This window comes from Juglans microcarpa x Juglans regia, chromosome 1D (genome assembly GCF_004785595.1).
Source record: "Juglans microcarpa x Juglans regia isolate MS1-56 chromosome 1D, Jm3101_v1.0, whole genome shotgun sequence".
Classification (NCBI taxonomy): domain Eukaryota; kingdom Viridiplantae; phylum Streptophyta; class Magnoliopsida; order Fagales; family Juglandaceae; genus Juglans; species Juglans microcarpa x Juglans regia.
This window is the reverse complement of record NC_054594.1, coordinates 5527513-5550032: the sequence shown is the minus strand read 5'-3', so window position 1 is coordinate 5550032 and position 22520 is coordinate 5527513. Positions and strand designations below refer to the sequence as shown.

The window sequence follows — 22520 nt, the reverse complement described above, 5'->3', positions numbered from 1 at the left end:
TTCTTCTTCTATTAGCAGCTACTTCTCTTTCCCTTTGAGTTTGTTAAGAAACCTATTTTGTAAGTTGTTTCAGTACGAATAAACGTCATTATTTCTCTTACTAGGTATTTTCATTTTTTTCATTTATCATTATTACTAGTTATCTAGTCCTGCATTACTCTACTTTCATTTTCACTACTTCCAGTTATCTGGACCTCCAATCATCTAGTCCTTGCTTTCATTATATTATTAATTCTAGTTATATGGTCTTGCTTTCATTTCTTTTGTTAATTCACCTGCACTATCACTCCAGTTATCTGGTCCCTACTTCAACTCCAGTCATCTGGTCCTTATTTCTTTATTTCTTTATATGTTCTCTATCTTATCTTATTTCGTTATCTTACTTCCGCCCCTTTTTGGAGGCCAACACTCTTAATAAAATTAATCAAATGCTCGCTAATTTAAAGAAAGACAACCCTCTACCAGTGCTTTAAATAGCAATGGTAATGAAATTATTTCTAATTTTTCTACAAATGAATCATCTGATGCTATGATTCTTCTGATAATATATATATATATTTATATATGAACCCTTGTTAGTGAAAATTAAAGGAAAACAAAACTTCTTCCTCTTGTCAATCAAATGGCACTGCATCTGTTTAGGAGTTGGTTCGTGTATTAATAAATTTGTAATAATGACTGCCATGAATGCAATACTAATTAATAGACATATATATGTTGTGGTGTATGTTGAGACTGGTTTTGGAGTTGAAAATCGAGAAATAGAATGCTTGATTGATGTGCGCACGAGCGAAATTTGCTCGACGTGCACTCGACAGTAGGCTCGAGCGAAGCTCAACTCGTGAGTTCGCTCTAGTCCTGCGCGACAGTGAGTTTGAGCGAGACACAAATCCTAGTATTTGCTCGACCCCCGCTCGACACCCCGCTCGAGCCAATGATGATTTAGCCATTCCCTCGAGGCACGCTCTACATGCCACTCGAGCAAAGAACGCAGTTTTTGCCAAATTAGGATTTCCAATGCAGGTTGCTATATATTTGTTATATTTGACTTGTTTTGTATGACTTTCAACATATTTTGAGATAGAACAATTGTCTAGTTAATGCATATTGTGTGAGAGAGCAAAAAGTCCTAGAGAGTGTAAGTTGAGATTGAGTGATTGTAATCTCATCTGGTTAATAAAATTTCTGTAACTCTGTAGACGTAGAAAATTTGCCAAATCATGTATATTATGCGTCTTGTGTTTGATCGTGATTGTTTTTACTTTATTTGTTATCGTTGGTGTGTGTGTGTTTTGCACATCATTTCACAACAATACACACACACACACACACACACACACACATATATATATACATATATATATATATATTAACTAACTAGGTTGAATGAAAGTGAAAGCTTAATTTTAATGCCAGAGAAATTTATTGACAGTACAAGAATAATAATCCCTACATCGTTTTTCTGACCCAAACTCTTTCTACGATTCAAAGATATATAGAAGCACAATATGCTAACCCGATTGTGTTTATTGTTAGGGCTCACATTGTTCACTAGCTTGTGGTTTTTAACTTTGCAGAATCTATTAACTATGTTTATCTCTCTGAATTATAAAAATTATAATTTGGATTAGAAAATTAATTATAAACGATCTTAATCCTCGACTATATCGCGTTATCCGAAACCACATTGCCGTTGTTCTTGCTTGTGTTGGCTGCCCACTTCTTAAGCTGCTTGTTTGCTTTTTCTGCCTGCAATTTCAATTAAAGCACAACAAAGAAAATCATGAACTTAGTGTGGACAGAAAGCATAAGAAATACTGCATGCCAGAATAATTTAGAGGGTGGACTTTTAATTACCTCCTTTTCCCAATCACATCGTATGGTAATGATGGCCAATATCAAAGTTTGAAGTGCTGTCCCACCAAAAATCATTCCAGCCCACATTCCCTGCAGGTGTATTCATGATTTTTGTTTTCGTCTAATGTTAGCAAGTCATGTTGTTAAGGTTTATAATCTTTAATTCCAACTTGATTGAGTGCTAGCTTTTTGTTCATGTGAGTCGATGGATGAAAGAACAGTACGTACCATAACTCCTAGATGGAAGACCCATCCCATGAAAACTCCCATAGGCACCCCTACCAGATAGTAGCAACCTAAGTTGATGTATGCTACATATGATTGCCATCCCGACCCCACAGCCACGCCTAAACAAAAACGAATAAAAAAGGAACCAAGTTCCATATAATTAGGGCAAAACAAAACTCATACAAACATGAAACATACATATATGTCTAAAAATAAGAAGTAATATACTGTACCAGAGAGAACTGGCTGCACACTGTTCAGAAGAATAGTGAAAGCTAAAAGGACAGAAAGCTTGTTCACTTCTTCCAAGACAAGTTTGCTTGTAGTGAATATCAAAGCTAACTCATTGTGAACAAACATAATGAGTAACCAGAAGAATAGCCCGATTATTATTGATGTTACCACCGATACTATGGTAGCAAATTTAGCTCCTTTTCCATTTCCAGCTCCAAGCTCATTTGCGACCCTCACTCTGTAATATTATCACAACAAGCTGCTTGAGTACGTTCAAATGGAGTACTTAAGGTGAAAGATCAGCCTCAACAAAAAGGAAATAGCGAAACAAGATGACATGATTCTCGCAGCTAGGCCTGCAGGGATATTACTTCATACTAATTAGTATAAATGGAAAAATGTAGACAGCTCATGTACAGTACATTTTTCTCTTTCATCCTGATCACCATCACATGCATACTGAGCAGCTTTTTGTCGGGATGAGCCTTGTTGCATATACGGGATTTAATGTCTATCAGGCATTTTCCTTTTGAGATTCCCTTAAACAATCAGGTAAAAACATATCCATCCAAGGCCTGTCCTAAGACAACGACAATATCATGACACATGATTGAGCTAATAAAAGAAGGGAATCATAAGATGGCCATAGATTTGGAGACCCACATCATGATCATGAGTTACAGAAGCTAGGTAGGGTTATTCAAAAGAGAACTGTTACATACAGATTACACAACAAATAAATTCACGTACTGACGTAGTTTTATGTAATATGTTAGATTTATTTTATAATAAAAGTGAGTACTTTATAATTTGATATACCACGTCAAAGCATAAATAATAATGGCGAAAAGAATGGTGCCGTATTTAATCATCTTGATCACGGACTTACGTCTCTTTTGTTTTTAGAGGTTCCAACGGCTGTCTTTTGCATAAACAATGGCGAAAAGAATGGTGTCGTATTACCGGGCCATTGAATCCATATTTGAGATAAGTTAATGACCAAAACGACAAATAATATTTTCTAGTTCATTGGATCCATTTTTCAATTAGATAACTATAAATTAATGACGAAGACGACAAATATTTTCTGCACAGAAAATAATATTATATATATAAACTAAAGAATGTCATGCAGTATATATCCTACTTTTTTATTTGTTCGAGTCCTGATTGGAAAGCCAATCGCTTAAGCCTCGATCATAACTTTATGCTCTACGACAAATGCGACACGACGTTAGAGATAGAAAACTTCAATTTGAGTACTAGCATTAGGGTTTCACTATTTTTTTACGCTATTCCGGATGCATGCTTTTGTTCTATTTGCTATATATTTTAGTCAGTATATCCAAGTAAAACATTTAAATCCAAAGTGCAACAACCACCCACCCAAAACTTAGGTAGGTTACAATATTTATAACGAATTATTTATAATGAGAGTAACTATTTAAAATGAAAATAAATTTATTTTAATAAAAAATAATCATTTTTATAAAAAATATCTACCCACAAATAATTACTTTTCTTGGGATTGGGGCTCCATCCAAAGGACTTCGAAAATAATTACTTAGAAAAAAGTTCAAAGCAAAAGGCCCAAGAATCATTACGTACCCGGTTGCAGCAAAGAATGCCAGAGGAATCATCATCTCCCAACCATTCATTGTCATGCTGCCCAATGAGACATGAACATTAACTAACATGCTCAGTCCACAAATTGACAAAATATTATTCAATTATAAACATTAATTGTATGTCTATATAGAAAACGGAATGGCTTACTACATTATTCTATTCTTTTGAATGCGACAACCTGAAAGGTGCATATACCATTTTGAAACATTAGTGGAACCCACAGTTAGAGGCAATTATTTTTTTTTTACATGAATTTTAAATTTATCTATTTTTTTAAAAAGAGTGTACAAGGCTTTCTTATGTATATATCATTTTCCGATAATAAAATAGCATATGCATATTTGAATTGCATGTGATCTACATATTGTACACACAAAATGTCGTCTACATGATTAATATATATATATATATAAACACTTATACATGATACCAAAGCTAATTTAAACCAAATTTAAATCACTTATTAATGTCAAAGAGAGTTTAATTATTACCATATGGCCAAGGCATCCAGGGCGATCTTTGCATTCTTCAGATTTCCAGTCATTAGTATCAGTATTCTATAATACCAATTCTCTAAGCTGAAATTCGAATAAAAAGAAACAATTTTAAGTTTTTAAAATAGAAAGAGAAATAGAAGGAAAATCTTGATAGAGGTACCAAAGCATGAGGCCAGAAGCAGCAGAGAGCTTAACGAATTCCCAGAGACCAGAAAAGGCTTCAATGGAGAAACCAGTCCATGTAAGAGGGCAACCGCCACAAACTGTATAACCGAGAAGACCGAACACCAAAATCCACCAAGAAAAGTTTATAGTAATGGCAGTACCCACAACTCCGAGGTGAAGCCCATACACTAACAGCCAACTCACAATCACATGCACCAGTAGAGCTGCAAGATTCACCCAAGCAATGACCCCAGTTTTGAGTTGACTCTGTAAGAATCTTTGCAGAGGGAACTGAAATGCAAAGCTAAAATGAAGTGGAATCATCCACAAAGACACTATCCCCGATAACTCCGCTACATCTGAAGGCTGTCCCAATAGCTTTAACACAGGAGTGGCAAAGAGATAGATAGGCAAAAGCAGGACGCAACACACAAACAGAACGATCCATGATCGTTGCATATATACACCCAACATGTAGTACTTTTTTGCCCCGAAAGCTTGCCCACATAAGGTTTCTAAAGCGCTTGCCATTCCCAGCTGATTAACAAAACCATACAAAGAAGAAAAAAGGCTGACTATAAGCAATAGAGACGAGAAAGATCAGAAATATTGAAAACATGACTGGAATTATTCTGGAAATGAAATAAATATTTGTTTCAACGTCCTTTGTTTTCTATCTGTTCATGATCAAGAACCAAAGAAATAATAAAAACCCTGTGTATGTCATGTAATGAGAAAGAAAGTATACCAAAAGCCCAAAGTCGAAGCCGACGATGACATTATTGGCAATGGAGATGGCAGCGAGGTCAAGTTCACCCAAGTGGCCAGCGAAGGCATTGGTGATGACCAACATAGAGTAGGAGGCAAGGCGGCTGAAGATTGATGGACCCAGTATGTGCCACAGCTTCTTTGATTCAATCCACACCCTCCTTGCAAGATCATCATTTTCTCCATCATCTTTTGATGGAGCAGTTGAATCTAAATCTTTCAGTAAGGGAACTTTCACATCCTCAATCAATTCCCTGCGAGACATTTTCAGTAGCTTGCTTTGTTTATCTATGTTTATGAATTCTAGGAATCCAGAGAGAGAGCGCTCTCAAACTTCAGAGAGTCGGTCTCTTGGAGATTAATCATTCGGCTTGAGATTTATAGCGCTACGGTTGGTCAATTGACTGGGACGTACATGTCAATACTCATCGTCAGTGGACATTAATTTCTCGTGCACTTAACTTAAACATATAAATGCATCTATAGATAACACATATTGGAAATATTTATGAGGTGGATGAATAATCTTTAGTCTTTATCGTTTAAGCTAAAAGGAAATCATGATTTAGGGGGCTGTCGTGAAGCCACGTGTGAGCTGCAATTTCCCATCGCCTTTCTGGAGGCAGGGCGGTTAATCTGCACCTATACCGGGGCCGGGGAGCCAAAGCTATCGCAAAGAACGAGAAACACACATACATACAAATGGTGTCACTGCTTACCACAAGTTTTTTGTAAGCATCTGCGCTCACCATACAGATAGTATTATACGTACGACTGGCATGACTTCATCAGGAGCCCAGACCGCATGCATACAATGTATGTATATATGTATGGATTAAATTAAGAAACTAAAAATAATGCGAAAATGACTGTGAATGAGAAAGCTGGAAAGACAGGTGCTACAGTACTACTACTGGTGTACGTTTCTTCAACTCCAAGTTAGAATCATCTGGGTCGATCGTTTGCAAGATGTGGTCTTTGTTAATTTGTCTACTTCTCTATCAAAATATTAGCCATATGCATGCAAGCTGCGATTTGCATACTACATATATATATATATATATATATATATATATATATATATATATATTGTTATAGAATTTGTGCATCGAATTTCAAAAGAGCATTAAATAATATTTTTCTTTTACTTTTTTGAAGTTTTTTCCCCTTGATTTATACTGAATTCTTAATTTATTGTTTATCTTGGGTATTTATATCAATTTTTTATGGTAAGAATACGCTGAATTAATCTGATCATGGCCAGCTATATAATACCCATTTTGGATCCAAATCCTATATATAAACATACACCTCTTTTGCATGGATTTAAAGACATACGATTGATTAATTTGTAAATAATTACCAAACTACATTTATTAGGTATTATGATAAACCCAACTACACTCGTTTCGTCTGTATATATTCATCTAAAAGCTGATCAGTAATAGCACTCATGAAATTGTTGGTGTGTTACAGCTAGCAATATCACTGCTACGTGCCCACTGATCATTAGAATTTTTTTTTTTTTTAAATCAAGATAATTATATTCATCATGAAAAGACCAAATGGCCAATACATCCAGGAATGTCATCGATGATCATTAGAAATTTAGATGTAGGGTTGCCTTTTCTGAATTGCAATTACAAGCCCACCAAACAAATTGTGTGCGACGTTAATTAGACATAGATTGAAATGGATGTAAAAAAGAAAAAGATAGGTACATGCATCGTCAAAAAGTTAATTTTCTTTTGCATGGATCTTAATTAAATTTCTTTTATATATTTATATATTTTTTAAAATTGTATAAATATTTTTCGTTGTATTAATTTATTATGCACAGAAACCCAAAAAAACTCGGAAATGACATGAGAATTTAGAGGGTATTTTGTCTCTTTTTTAATTTTTTTTATCATGCTTGCCATAACTCTCCTAGATGGAAGGCCCACCTCGTGAAAAATCCAAGAGGCACCCCAATCAGATAGCAGCAACCAAAGTTTATGTATGTCACATGTGATTGCCATCTCGATCCCACAGCCACTCCTAATAACAAATATTAATTATATATACGAAAAAAATGAGTATTTTCAAATTTACTCAAATATTTTATTTCAAAACGTTATTTAAATATAAAATATTATTTTAATTTTAAATATTCAACTTTTTCATCTAATCATTATAATTTTTTTAAACTACTAAACAAAACAAAAAAATAATATAATTTTTTCAAATTTTAAAATAAAAATAATATTAAAAAATTATATTGAAATAATTTTTTTAATTTTATAATAATTTTATTTAACTTTTTCTCTCTTATTTTTCAAAACTCAATGAAATATTTAAACTTAAATTATTTTACTACTATTCATTCACAAACTATTTTATTATTATTCACAAACTATTTTATTATTATTCTCAAATTTTTTTAGATATTCTTAATATTCAAACTAGACTTAAATGTTCTAAATATAATTAAGTTGAATTTTATATTAATTTAATATACATTAATTTTCTCAAATAAATTAGAGAAGGTAAAATCTATCAAGACAAAGCATGCATTAATTACCAGAGATAATTGGTTGAACGCTATTGAAAAGAACTGTGAAGGCCAGCTAAGAGGATTGAGATTTGAGATCAGCTTGTTCACTTCTTCTAGGATAGGTTTGCTTGAAGAGAATATCAAAGCCTCATTGTGGAAAATCATAATGAATAAGCAGAAGAAAAGACCGATTATAATCGATGTTACCGCCGATACCATCATAGCAAATTTAGCTCCTTTTCCAATATTGCCAGCTTCAAGCTCGTTTGCTACCCTCACTCTCACTAAAATTTCAACTACAGGCGTATTAATTTGTATAAGCTTGGAGAGAGTCTGACAACTATTGCTTTTCAATACATCCAAAACTAGTTTTTATTTACTGCCATAATCGGCTTGATCCAGCGTTCACATGCAAAAGTGGTGGAAAGCACTACAATCGATATCATCAATATTACGTAACAAAGAACTGAGACTGCTGATCAACATCCTAGCGTAAAATAATAAAATATAAACTTGAATTACAAGGAAAGAAAATCTCTTTTTAGCCGAAGTTTACACTTTGGTCTGCACTCACAAAAGTACATGAACAACCATATACCTAAATGAGTTTTCAACAAGCTTCAAGGTCTACCTCCTGATGCTCTTCATCTAGGGCAAAGCACTATATTATTACAAGTCATGACTCCCAGCTGGAATTTCCAACACCGCAAGTCTCTGTTTTGGAAATCTCTAGATTCTGAAATACAATGGGTTGCGATTTCTGTGGTGTGCAGTGGAGGAAGGCCGTGGAGGAAGGCGGTGCACAGTGGATATAGGAGCTTGAGCGAGATCCGTGAGGAGAGAGTAGATCGATGGTGAGAGAGAGGGAGAGCTTTGGTGGATAGGCTAGGGACTGTTCGGGGGTAGCTACGCCTGTAGCTACAGGTGGTGTGGTGTGGTGGCTGCAGATGCGACGACACTGGAAATTCGAGGGAAAAGAGACAAGGAGATCTACGGGAGAGAGAGAAGCCACGAGGGAGGGGCTTGGCTGGGTTGGCTGGCAATGGCTGAGGTGGAAGGTGATGGTGGGTCGACGGCGATGCGCGATGGCTACTGCGTGGAGGCATGATGAGTGGGGATCGGGGAAAAAGATGGATTGGGAAGAGACGGGAGGGGAGAGGAGACAGCTGGAGGGAATTAAAAGAATGAGAGGAAAACACACGGGTTTAAATTTTATTAGTTTTTCCGGCATATTGATTCGCCACTAACAAGCATTAATTGGCCAAATATGACTTTTATGGCAATAATATTCACTGCAAAAAGTATCTATTGCTGCAATTTTTAAATTAGACGAAAATATAGTTTTAATATTTTGCTGTGACAACACAAATCACCACAATAGGTATAAAAGTCGCCGTAAAAAAGTGAACTAAATTCTCCCTCAGCATTTGCCATTAACTTTGCGCTAGAATTCAACAGCGACTTGGAAATCACCACAAATAAAGACATTTTGTGGTTATTTTAAAATCACTGAAAAATATCTGATTTCTTATAGTGTCTGTATTATCACAATCCACAAGTTTTAATTAATTAGTATATATAATTATCACAAGTACCATGCATCCATCGTAATACATGCATACATACATACATACATAATATATTTATATATATATATATTTATATAAATATATATATACACAGATGTACATAAGTGTAATGGATTTTTTTCATGTCCTTTAAAAGAGTAATTAAAGAACTTAGAACTTATCAAATGTATTTACGTAATTTGAATGCATGTGCAGTACTACCTTATGCAAATGGAAACTGGACCTTTTAATTAATTTATGCGTTATAAATAAAATTAATTAAGTGGAACTCTTTTTTTTTCTTTTTTGGGTTTAATTACATATTTGTACATAGTATTGATCAACTTCCTTGCATTATTATCACTGCTCGGATCATTTAATTCATGTTAATTACGATCTCATGAGTTTTGCTACGTACTTGCGAATTTCGTGTATCAGTAAATTATTTATTGTGGTACGTATATATTATATTAGTTATAAAAAATTTAAATCGAATTATGTGTGTCAACAAATAGAATTGCGAAAATATCTTTTGTAATCTCGACGTCGCCTTTATGCTCTTCTCTTTATTTTTGGAATAATTTTACGTTAGAGTGTTCAAGTATTATATAATTATTTTAAAAAATAATAAAATTTGTTATTAAAAAATTCATTTTTTTATTATTTCATATTTAACCTTTTTTTTTTAAAATAATTATATGATGTTTATAAATTTCTTGATTATATATATCATTTCTCTTGTTTTTATTTTTATGAGACCGATCTTACACCAATATAGCTAGAGCCTATATATATGTCAAGACTATCGTTGTCTTTATGAATCGAGATTGATGCGACAAGCATGCAATGATATTACTGCATGTAAAAATAATTTTAATGTATTGCAATAAAACACATAATTTTATTTTTATAAGATTTTTTTTTTGTTAATAGAAAATTTCTTAAAAAACACATGTAGTAATTCAAAAAGTTGTAACGGGGACGCATGGAGTTTACCATGGGATCTACATCTCAACTAACCATTCAAATTTAACTCATCTCATTTTCTCATTATAATTTTCATAAATTGTTATACAAAATATAATAAATAATTTAGTTCTTTCAAATTCTAAAACAATAATAATATTAAAAAATAATATTTTAACAATATTTTATTTTATTTTACTACTCAACTCATCTTATCTCAACTCACTATCTAAATCTAACCTAAAACCCCATTTGAATGTAGAAAATATCCGAGATATCTCATATATTTTCGTGCAATGAGAATACCTTCATCTCAAACATACAATTTATTTGATCTCAATTGATGGGATCTACTTTACCACTTTTTCAACATTTCATAAAAAATTAAATTTATCTCAATTTATCTTATACACTTACACATTTCAACAGGATTCATACTCTTACACAAAACTCATTTAAATATATATCTTAACTCACTAATATTCTTAAATATTCTAAACTACATTTGCATAAATTTTTTCTGCTCCCGTGCTATCACATTTATTGGTGCAGTGAGAGCATTCACATTGGCTTGATTAAATAGAAAATTTAGCTAAAATTTATATAATTAATGTCAAAAACATCCCACATTGGATTGACCAAATTTAAAATAAGATGGACTTCTGTTACAGTAGTTGGTCAAAGATGGAGAACCACAATTGATTTACCAAATATTAAAATATTAATTTCTCACTCCAAGCAAACATTAAAATATTAGTTTCTCACTCCAAACAAAAATACTATTTAGTTTGTAATTAAAAAATTTAGATAGAATTTTAGATGAGTTTAATCAAATATGTTTTGTTATTAGTATTAAATGACTTTTGAAAATATGATTTTTTTAATATTCGTTTAATTAGAATATAATTATTATTAATATTAAATTAGTAGAATTATAAAATGTGATATAAATAAATTAAATAATTAATTATTAATTTAATAATATTTTATTATTATATATAGAGTGAATGGTTAAAATCTAATGTAGAAATTAAATTTAAATGAAATAGATAAATATAAAAAAGTGTGATATTGACTAAATTTTAAAGATGCATTTCATAGTCAAAGATTTTTCACCACTAGTCAAAAAGTACAGCTCTTGTGTTTATTATTTCGCTCGATCAAAATGAGTGTGCATAGAAAACATCAAATCAATATGTAATGAAGCAATATCAAATCAAAGTGTTTAGATCATTAGTATTGGATTATATAAATATAAATATAAAATTTAGATAATATGACATAATTTTATAAGCTATTTTACTCAAAACTTATTTTCATATTAGATTATTCATTTAGTTAAAATAATAATAAAATATTACAAATTTAATAAGTTTTTTTCAATTTTTTTTTTTGTTCTATTAGTTTTTTTAAATTAAGAACTACATAGAAATATTAATGTTATACAATATGAGACTTGGAATATACAATCATTCATGATATAAACATTAATTGAAAAATTAATACAATCGTTCAGTATACAACAATTAATGCTCTAGCTTAATGTTACAGGAAAAAGATTGGATTTAACAATTACTGCTATTAATGCAACAGGAAAAAAAGGGAAACAAAAAGAAGGATGACGAAACACAAGTGTTGCTGGAGAAGAAGAACACGTGGGAAGAAATGAAAAAAGAGAGAGAAAGAGAGAGAGAGTTCAGTAGAAGCCAAAACGAAGATAAGAGAGAGAGCTTGCAAGGAAGAAAATATTTTATTATTAATTTTGATCATGCTACAGCTACTATCAAATATGACCTAAAAAACTAATTTACTGTAGCTAAAAGTAATCCATTTTCCCATTTGCATAATCTAATACAACACATTTTCAAATTTTATCAGGCGAACCCTCCATTAGATTTGCATTTGCATAATCGAATGTGAGTGCTCTTAATCCTGCTATTAATTCCAGCATGTCTTTGTACCATTGCCTTTATGATTTGATTAGCTCACTATATGTTAATTTCTGCGCATGGTGAGTAATGTCAATGTAGCGCATGAAGGCATGGCCCCACTAAAGGAACTTCAGTACAGTAATTTAGATAGAGTAATTCTATAAATCAGCCACTGTAGACACTCCACACCCCACACCTATAGCTTTTTCAGAGAGAGTGAGAGTATTTTTATAGGATGTAGGGGTGTTTTCATAAGGTATCAGGTGTGGGGTGGTGAATAGTGGCTGATGACAAGAATTTTTCATTTAGATATGAGTAATTCTACTCTAAGGCTACTAAAGTTTCGAACACCACACACTAGCTGAAATGGCTTTATTTTTTATTTTTTCAAAACAGATCGTTAGACTCCTCCCACGTTTTCCTCATTCTCCACGTTACCTCTATTCAAATTTTTGCATCTTCTCCCATGTTCTCCCTCCACGCTTCGGATTCATGCCCTCCGTCGTATTACAGTACGTCCGCCTCTGATCGATCAAAGAACCACATATTCGGCAAGCTATTACGAAGCTTTTCTCTAAAGGTCCTCTCTTTTCAGTCCTCTCTCTATGGAAATCTCTCTCTCTCTAAGAAATTGTAGTAAAACACAGAATTTTCAGGTTAGAACATCTGGTAGGGGACGAATAACAGAGAATAAATTGTTGGAGGGTTAGGTAGCAATAACAGAGAATATATGAGAGGGGACAAATAAAGCGTTATTATTGCTGGGTTAGAAGCTTTTGGCATACTTGGGTGGAAAGTTGCAGTGATTTATGGGTGGAAAGCTATACTTTTCTTTGTTGCTAGGTTTATTGAAACACCCTTCGTTGGACTAAAAAAAAAAGAAGAAGAAAACAACAGATTTCTTCTATTATATTATTCCTTATTCCTTCCCTCCTTTGAGATCGAAAGATTGTATTAGTGGGATTTTGATAGTAGTTTTGTCTTATAGGAAAATAAAAAGTCAACAATTATTTATTTGTCTGCAGAAATTATTAAGGGAGAAATTATTTGGGTGATAATGTCTCAACGTGAGTCTTTAATGTGGATTAAAGTGCAATTCAATCTAGCATTAGAATGATTAAGAATAATTTAGACATGCCCAATCTTTCTAGTAATTGCCTTTTCTACTAATGGCAAACAAGCTATGGACATCAAAATGTGATCAAAGAAGGTGGAGGTCAAGACCACAGCTGATTTCAATTCCTCTAACCAAACCATCCCATGTTCATCTCTATTCCGCATAGAAAAGCAGTTTCAAGCAGTGTATACAAATGCGAAATTTAAAGAGGTCCAAAGAGAGGTGTGGGTGGATAATTTTAAGTAACTGCATACTTATCAACAATGAAGGTTGCAATTCCACCTCCAATGTTCTAGATGAAATCATGACTGATGATGACCACGTCAAAATCGTCAAGTACTCAGTTTACTTTAACGAGGAGGAGTCTAATGTAAAATGCACATGTGCATTGTTAGAGATGAGGGAAATTTTCTGTAGACATGCATTGAACGTTTTTCAAATGAAGAAGATTCATGCGTTACTGGTTAAGTATGTCTTGGATTGACAGAGGAATGACTTAAGGAGGAGATACACAGTGGTAAAAAGTAGTTGTGATGACTTCCGGCACAATGTGGACTCACGGAGATATGAGCTTGTTGTGAAATGATATCTAAAATTAGCGACCCGTGTGTCCCCAATTGATGACCATGTTAATACATTTATGCGCCATTTAGATGAGTTTGAGAATCAGTTTAAAGGATTAGCACTTGAGTTTGGTTCAACCAAGGTAAAAGAGAATGTGGTCACGGACAATGGTAAGAAAATATTAAGCACACATGTTGTCCGAGGGAGGGGGAGGCCGCTAACGAAAAGGAATGTTCCTCTTGTGGTGAAGGCGGGAAGGCCACCAACGAAAAGGAATGTTCCTCTTGTGAAAAAGGCAGCGACTAAGAGAAAGAAGAAACAAATAATAAATTTTTATGTGTATGAATTCTCTATTGTTTCTCACTGCATGCATATATATTACTTTCTAATGGATGTGTATTTTTTGGTTTGAAAATTATTTAGACTTACAGAAAAGTATTTGATGACGAATCACAGTATGGTGAGGAATCAAAAGCTCAAGTTGGTGCTAACGTTGATAGAGTTGGTGCTAGTATTGATGATTTTGTTGTTCTAACACTGTGTAGTATTGTCACACAACCAACGCCATCGAGCAATGAAGAGGTGTGAGGTCGTAGTTGTAACTTGGTATTTTGTTGTATTAGGGGACAAACAAAATTGGTTGAACTGCCACTAATATAGGAATTTTGAAATTTTGAACTGTCTCTAATCTTTATCTTTTTCTATGGGAGATTTTGGAGTTTTGGGACATGTTCCTTAACCTGTTGGATTTGCTAGGTTGTGTTCTTTTATGATGTCTTACTTTATAAAAAGTAAACAAACGAGACTTTTGAGTTGGTCCTTCAAAGCACTAAGCTTTAGTGTGATTGGTTGAAAGTTAAATTAATTATTGAAGCTGATTACTTGCACACAAGCTCAATCTCTGCCTCGAATTTGTGTATCTTTCTTGCTGATGCTTGACAGATTTTAGGAATCTCAATTTCTTGGTGTGAAAATCTGTGAAACAGGAATGCAATAGAACAAATAAAGCATTGTTTCTAGGCACTTTTAAGTTCAGCTTAACAATGATGCATCTTAAACGTGTCTGGGGCTTCACCAGAATATGAAATGTTGTGTTTACACATTTTGGGGTTTCTCATCATAAAAATAAAGATATAAGAGTTGGACCCAATGTGTTACATGTAAATGAAAAATAGGTGTTTTCAAACCTACATAAAATAAGGTTGTCAAGATAAGGAAGGATTACATCATATTGTGATAACACCCAGTACATTCACAGAAAAATACGTCCACATCTATTCTCTACAATCTACTTTCTAATTTTCTCTTCTTGCTTATGAAGAGCATTCTCTCTCTCAATTAGTTTATCTTTATTTTTCTGAACTTCATACTCGTGCAACAATAAATCGTCCCCCCTTTTTGAAACTGCATTCTCTCTTGTCCAAATTTTCTCCTCTACCAGCTGAAGTATATCTACCTATATGAAGAATTGATATCTTGCTTCTCTCTGCCTTCAATATGAGAATTTCAAAAATTAAAGATGACAAAAGTTTGGGAGGTCTTTAATGAGGCTTTTAAGCCACACCAACAGGTTGGTGATTCTATTTGAAACGTATCATCAACACGTGATGATTGACTCGATGCCATAAGTGATCTAAATGAAACAGTGAATACAGTTATTCTCAAAGTAAACAACCAACAGGGTCCTAACTACTCACAGGATTTCTAGGATGAAGAATATATCAATAAATAAAAACAAATTAGTGAAATTGCTCAAAAGAAAGCAGGACAATGATTGGTGTATATAACTTTTCAATTTAGGAGAGGTAGGTCTCTAATTAAAAGCAAGTGGGGAGTATGGTGTAAAAGAGGCACTGCTCAAAAATTTTAGTTTCTTTCTTATCTGAGGAGAAACACAGTTCCTACTTTATATATGCTTTTACTAATTACTCTCTTAATTTTAACATCAAATCAAAAGGGTGGTTGTCTTTGATCTATCTATTCTTCTCAAATCTCAGACCTATACATGGAACTCAGCCACTACTAATACATATATTTTTATACCAGTCAAATCATAACCCTACTGCACCAAAATTCCTTTTTGTCATGCAGAAGTGAGCTAGCAAATACGCAAGGAACTAGAAAAATCTTACTTTTATAAATCTCAACTCCAAACTGTTCATCTTCTACCAAATTAAAGATTCCAAAACCCTTAAAATGAGTGTTCCAATCTTAGTTGTCGTGCAAGTGTAGCCTAGCTTTTGTTTGCAAAAGTCAGAAGCCTAAGCTATAGTACTAACAGCTAGGAAAAAGGTGAACATGAGAGGTGAGTCCAAATCTCATTCTATTATGTAATATCAACTACTTAAAATCGATCACGTAGCATAAATAATCCCCCCATCAAGCATAAAAACATCCAGCTCAGAAATCATAAATCAATCATACCTATAGATCCCCAACTCAAAAATCACAAAAATATGAGTAATAATAAAGATCTAGGGCTCGATTGGTGAGGATACCATTCAAATCTTAATGGATCATATGAACGTCATGGGAGGAGAGGGATCTCATAGAGGGATGCATGGGAGGGTTTCCCAGAACTCTTAGTGTTTTTCTTGAAGGGCGTCAACGGGGGAGAGGGCTTTGACAAAGGGATTTTCGTGTGGATTTTTGGGTCTGCTTAGGACACGCTTCGAAGGATGTCGACAAGAGGGGGAGAGAGATTCACAGAGGTTGGGGGAGAGGAAGGTTTCGGCAGGGAAGGGGAGAGCGAAGAAGGAGGGAATACATTTCTCGAGACCGAAAAGCACAATCGAAGCTCCGAACCATTTTGAAAATAAACCCGGTTTGCCATGTCATTAGTATGTGATTGTGTGTGTATATATATATATATATATATATATATATATATATATATATTGACATATAGACATTACGTACGTACCCGGTTGCAGAAAAGAAAGTTAAAGGAATCGTCATCTCCCATCCATTTATTGTCATGCTGCCAAACAACACTAATTCATAACATGAGTCCACAAGTAAACAAATGATAGATATTAATGATAATTAAACAGAGTTTGTGTCTGGACTATATATAGCTAGAGAGTTTGTGGCATATAATATAGTTTTCATCATCTCCTTGTGAAAATGAAGTTCCAACTACTTCAAAACATGCTCACCACCCACGTAATAAAGTTATATAATTAATCAATCACGTGAAAGTACTTGATATTGTGCATTAACAGATCTCTAAATATGCACAAATCTTATCTACATAACCGATTTTAAAATTAAAATTGACAAAATATGATAATTACATGTAATATAACTAAGAATTAATGCAAAATGATGTGTGTCTATAATATATATATATATATGTATATATATTGCATTAATTCAACTAATACTAAATACAGTCTTAGGATGTGTAAGTCATGCACATTCTCTTTATAAAATAAAGGGGTACAGTATTAAAATATTAATTTTTTCATGTGAGTCTCGTATTTATTTTTTATTTTTTTAAAGGAGTGCAGAGCTTACACACCTTAGGACTATAAGTATCATTTCTCATTACATAATACATGATTAAATAATACTGTCTAACCATGCATATATAAACTACTCGTGGGTTAGTTAAGGAGGCTATATAAATTACCATATGGATAAAGCATCAAGATGAAAATCTCAATTTCGTCCCAAAATATATATTTTAGGATGAAATTGAACAAAACCGTTCCATAGCGTTCGAATGGAAAAAAAATTTAGGGACAGTTTAGTTTTGTCTCAGATTTCTAATCGAAACATAAAGACATTACGTTTGACCGTGAATTATGTTCAAACGAATGCTGCATGAGTGGTTAACTGAAACAAAATTCGTTCAAACGGAAATGCATTCAAACATTAACTTTGGTGGTCGAACAGACAACTATGTTTGAATGCATTTGATTTCATGTTCGATGTCATCAGTAAGCTCGAATGTTTGTTTGAATGGTTTACAATTGTTGGTCGAAAGTCTATTACGAATTACGATCGAATGGTTTGTATCACTATTCGAATGGTTTGCCTACTTCTGTTCGAACAGTTTGTAGTCGTTCGAATGGTAACTAATTGATTTTACCCAATAATGAAATACCAAATATACATATATAACATCTTAAAAAAATATATTACAATTTGTTCAATACACATAAAAGTAGTCTCATAAGTGTGAACAAAATAAATAAAACAATACTAGTGTTCATTTTACAAAAACAAATATAAAATCTATAGGTATAATGTAAATCAGTTGTTGGGAGACCTGAATTATTGCATAAGCATCTGCATTTAGAGTTGCATCTCTCTCCTGAACTCCTCTTGTTATTGTTATTGTTATTGTTGTTTCATTCACATCTCTATGTCTGCTCGTTCGGCCAATTCAGTCTCTAACTCATTCTGCCTTGTCCTCAATTTCTCGATCTCAGACTTCGCTTCCTCTAATGATATAGAGTTGTTGGAGGCATTGTTGGACGATGAGTAAGAGTTAGAAGGCTAGTCAATACTCCAAAATAATTAGTCAATGATACACTTGGAGCTCTATTAGAACCTTATTAAGAACAAGAACTTCTCATTTTCAAGCAACATGGGGTCTCATACACCACCTACCATTATCCTTATCATATGGGGATATCACCATATACCCCTTTAAATTCCTGACGTGCTTGTCAGGCCAGTCCGTCGTAAGTAGCACGACTCAAGTCTCACATTTCTGGTTGAGATAGGCTTTGATACCATTTGTAACGCCCCAATGGAAGGCCTAAACCACATGACCTATACTCTAAAATGACTAGTCAATGATACAATTGGAGCTCTATTGGAATCTTATAAAGAGAAAAAATTTCTCCTTCCCAAACAATGTAGGATCCCATACACCACTTATCATTATCCATATCATATGGGATATCATACTTACGCTCATTTCTCCGATCAAAATTTTGTTTGAAATCATCATTGAAAAAAAATATATACACAAAAAATTATCATTTGCATATTCTATCTTTTGCATACATATTAAATAATTTTACAAATCAATTAAACATTACCAAACAACGCTTATTGATAAGCTCTTTCAAATTTTGGGAGACTTTATGCCATGAACTCGTAACTAAAGGTGCATAAGTTCGTGTAAGAGCACCTACATGCGATACAAGCCAAGCTGCTAGTTGTCCTTCACCTCCGGTATGTTCATCAGGAATGTTAACCTTAATCTTGTCCATTTTATAATATTTTTCTAACGTTACATCTCTAGTAGTCCACAACTTGGACGAGATTGTACGATTAACTCTAAAGAATAAAATATCCATAGTAGAAACAAAGTAAATGATGGTTAGAAATGAAATAATATATATGAATTACCTTAATTGAAAAAAAAATTATTATTAGATTTTTACCTTGTTCTATAGAGTTAATTTCTAGTGGTAATTCAGATGGAGAATTAGGAAAAAGTGAAAATAGCATGCGAACTTCCTTCTTTTTCGGTAACATAATTTCAAAGCATTGATACATTCATTACATAACGATTTGTCATAAAGTGTCATGTGAACAAAAAATAAGTCAATCATCTGTATTAGTTTCAATTGACCATTCATCCTCATCATCTATAGATACTTCAGATGAGTCAACATTTTCCTCAACTGTTGCATCAACAATTTTAGCCTCAATATCCTACATATGTAATAGAATAATCTCATACTGGCTCAAATTTACAAACAAGTTAAAGACGTGTTGACTCTCTTGATGTACTTCTTGAGTAGAGAGATCATCTTGTTATTTGTTTTGTTCCTCCGCCTCGAGGATAACATCATATATATTTCTTGAAGAAAATTTTTTGTACTACTTGCCATTGATTTCCTAACTCGAGATCATCTAAGTAGAATACATTATATACTAGGAAGTTAAAACTCAAGAAATATTCATCATTGTACACTCCCCTTCGAGGATTGCAATTATAGCGAATCATTTCGAGAACTCCAAGTTTCGAGAACTTGCATGTGTAATGTCTAGTCAATTATAACTTGCATATGTAATGTCTACCCGTTGTTCAAACCATTTCGAGAATCCCTCTTCATATTTTTATATTATTTACTCCAAGTTTTTTGAGCACGCTATTATGATCTATGAAATTGAAGATTACCAAATAATTTATAATCTTATAGTTTTTTAAGAAAATTGAAACATTAATTAACAAATAATGACAACTTACTGCAAGTGACTCTCTATCTCGGGGTAATTTTTAGCACTTACCACGCGCTGCAAGTGACTCTATTTCATTATCTTGTTTGGTCAACATCAAAGTTTCTTTACGGCTGATCAAATCTTGTGTCAACTCCATAGAAGTATTTGGAACAGAATGTATGCCACTTATCATCAATATATGATTCTGTAATTGACCCTTCTGGGCCGGCCATGTTATCCACCGTGCGTGCATTTCAACTTTCCAATGAACCGTTCAATGTGATAAATCCATCTACACTGGACTGGTGCTGCAAGTCGAGCCTCATGTGGCAAATAAATGGCTAAGTAAACCATGATGTCGAAGAATGATGGTGAGTAAATACTCTCCAGCTTACACAATATTATAGCAATTTCTCATTCCACACGATCAAAACCTTCTACATTCAACATTCTAACACATAAATTTTTAAAAAATACATCTAACTCAGTCAAAGTCACGTGCATATCTCTCTTCAAGTACCCACAAATACCCACAAGCAAGATACGTTATAAAAATATTTAACAATCATAACTTTTTAATTCTATAATTTTTCAATCGTTTGTACGCACACACCTTGTTAGACTCGAGGCATACCAGTTCGGTAATTTAATCTTCATTAACCACTCACAAAATCTAGCCCTTTCATTCCTTGAAAATGTATACCCCAAATTGGCATGTAGACAGACAAACCACTTTGTTGCAAGTGCAATTTCGGTCTTATTCTTAATTGTTTCAAATCCTTTTGTGAGTTTAATGTATCATTCATTTTGCCCTCAATTGACATCAAAGTTCCCAACATGGACTTGCGTATATTTTTCTCAGTATGCATAATATCGAGACTATGCCACAATTTTAACGTCGATCAGTATGGAAGTTGGAAAATATACTCTTCTTTATCTAATTCAACTCATTCGTAGTTTGTTTTCTCTTCCAGTAGATTTTACTAAATTCATTACTATCAGCATCTAGCAATTGTGCAAGTACTCTTGTCCAGACAAATGTGGTGAAGGGTGCCCTCATTCAACCGTGCCACTAAACATTCTAGAATTTTCATGCCATCCATGGTCACCAAGTAAAAATTGACGATGACTCATAAAAAATAGATTCCTTCGATATGTAAGCTATTCAGATTAAGTGTGTTTGTTACAAGTTGGACATACCATTTTTTCCTTAGTACTCCAACCTGACAAGTTTCTAAAAGCGAAAAAATTATTTATTTCTCATAACACGGTAGCATGCATATTGAACGACTTGCATGTTGATAAATCAAATGAGTGGACCTCAATCTCCCACAAATCTTTCAATTCTACAATCAATGTCAGTAGATGTACGTCTATATCATTTTCCAGTGATCTCTAACAAGGAATGAGCAAACTCATTATGAAATATGGATCTTTCATACACTTCCACAGTGGTAAATTATACGGCATAAGTACAACTAACCAAATACTATGAATAGTACTTATATTCTCAAATGAATTAAATCCATCAGTTGCCAACCCAAGTCGCTAGGGATCTAATTGGTCCAGTCCGGTCAGGTTTTGAACAAAATCTAGAACCGAACTGGTATGTACCGATTTTACATTTTTCATAACCGATTATGTCCTGGTTACCCTCCTAAACCAGTACCTCTAGTTTTACTAGTTTTCGGTCTGGTCCGATTTTTCGATTTTTTTAAAATGTAAAAAAATATAACAAAGTGTTACTTCTTATGATAAAATGTTATTAATAATTTAATATATATTACGTTTAAAGCATATGATCAATTAAATTTTCATCTTTAAGATTAAACTTTTATTTTATAAATTATAATAACATTATCTTATATATAGTTATATTAATAACATATGATCAAACAAATTACAAATGTTCATATTTAAGATTAACATTTTATATTATAATTTATAAATTATAATATGAAATTATTTTATATATGATATATAAAAATTTAATATATAATTATATATTATATATAAAACTTATATATATAAATATTTTGTATAATATATAAAATTAATTTTTGTATATATATTTTTTTCCAATCTATCATGTTTGGTCCAGTCCCAGAAACTACGAAACCGAAACTGGACCGAATCCGGCCGGTTTTCATAATATAGAAGCCGGTTTCGGACCGGACCGATTCAAAACCAATCCAACCAGTCCAGTCCGGACCGATTTTTGATTTTTTGGTTTAAATTTAAACCCCTACAAGTCGCACATTATAAGGTTTT

The 22520-nt window shown here is 33.1% G+C and overlaps 1 protein-coding gene and 1 long non-coding RNA gene across 2 annotated transcripts; one reads left to right on the top strand and one right to left on the bottom strand.

Annotated features, from left to right (window-relative positions):
- Positions 1–1387: 1387 nt before the first annotated feature.
- On the bottom strand, positions 1388–5833 carry LOC121237215 (protein DETOXIFICATION 27-like). The gene is made up of 8 exons (XM_041133853.1): positions 5359–5833; positions 4606–5147; positions 4440–4526; positions 3928–3984; positions 2319–2557; positions 2086–2204; positions 1858–1947; positions 1388–1749 (listed from the first exon to the last, which is right to left on the bottom strand). Exons 1-8 carry the CDS (start codon positions 5641–5643, stop codon positions 1663–1665), a joined length of 1506 nt encoding a protein of 501 aa, XP_040989787.1. The 5' UTR covers positions 5644–5833; the 3' UTR covers positions 1388–1662.
- LOC121237224 lies at positions 3585–12238 on the top strand. The gene is made up of 3 exons (XR_005934879.1): positions 3585–3716; positions 8333–8334; positions 12226–12238. It is a non-coding gene; the product is annotated as an uncharacterized LOC121237224 (long non-coding RNA).
- The last annotated feature ends 10282 nt before the right edge of the window (positions 12239–22520 follow it).

Coding starts and splice junctions, on each gene's coding strand:
- LOC121237215 (XM_041133853.1), bottom strand. CDS start 5,643: ATGTCTCGCAGGGAATTGATTGAGGATGTGAAAGTTCCCTTACTGAAA. Junction 4,527..4,605: donor GCTTCTGGCCTCATGCTTTG/GTACCTCTATCA, acceptor TTCGAATTTCAG/CTTAGAGAATTGGTATTATA. Junction 2,205..2,318: donor TGTGCAGCCAGTTCTCTCTG/GTACAGTATATT, acceptor GTTTTTGTTTAG/GCGTGGCTGTGGGGTCGGGA.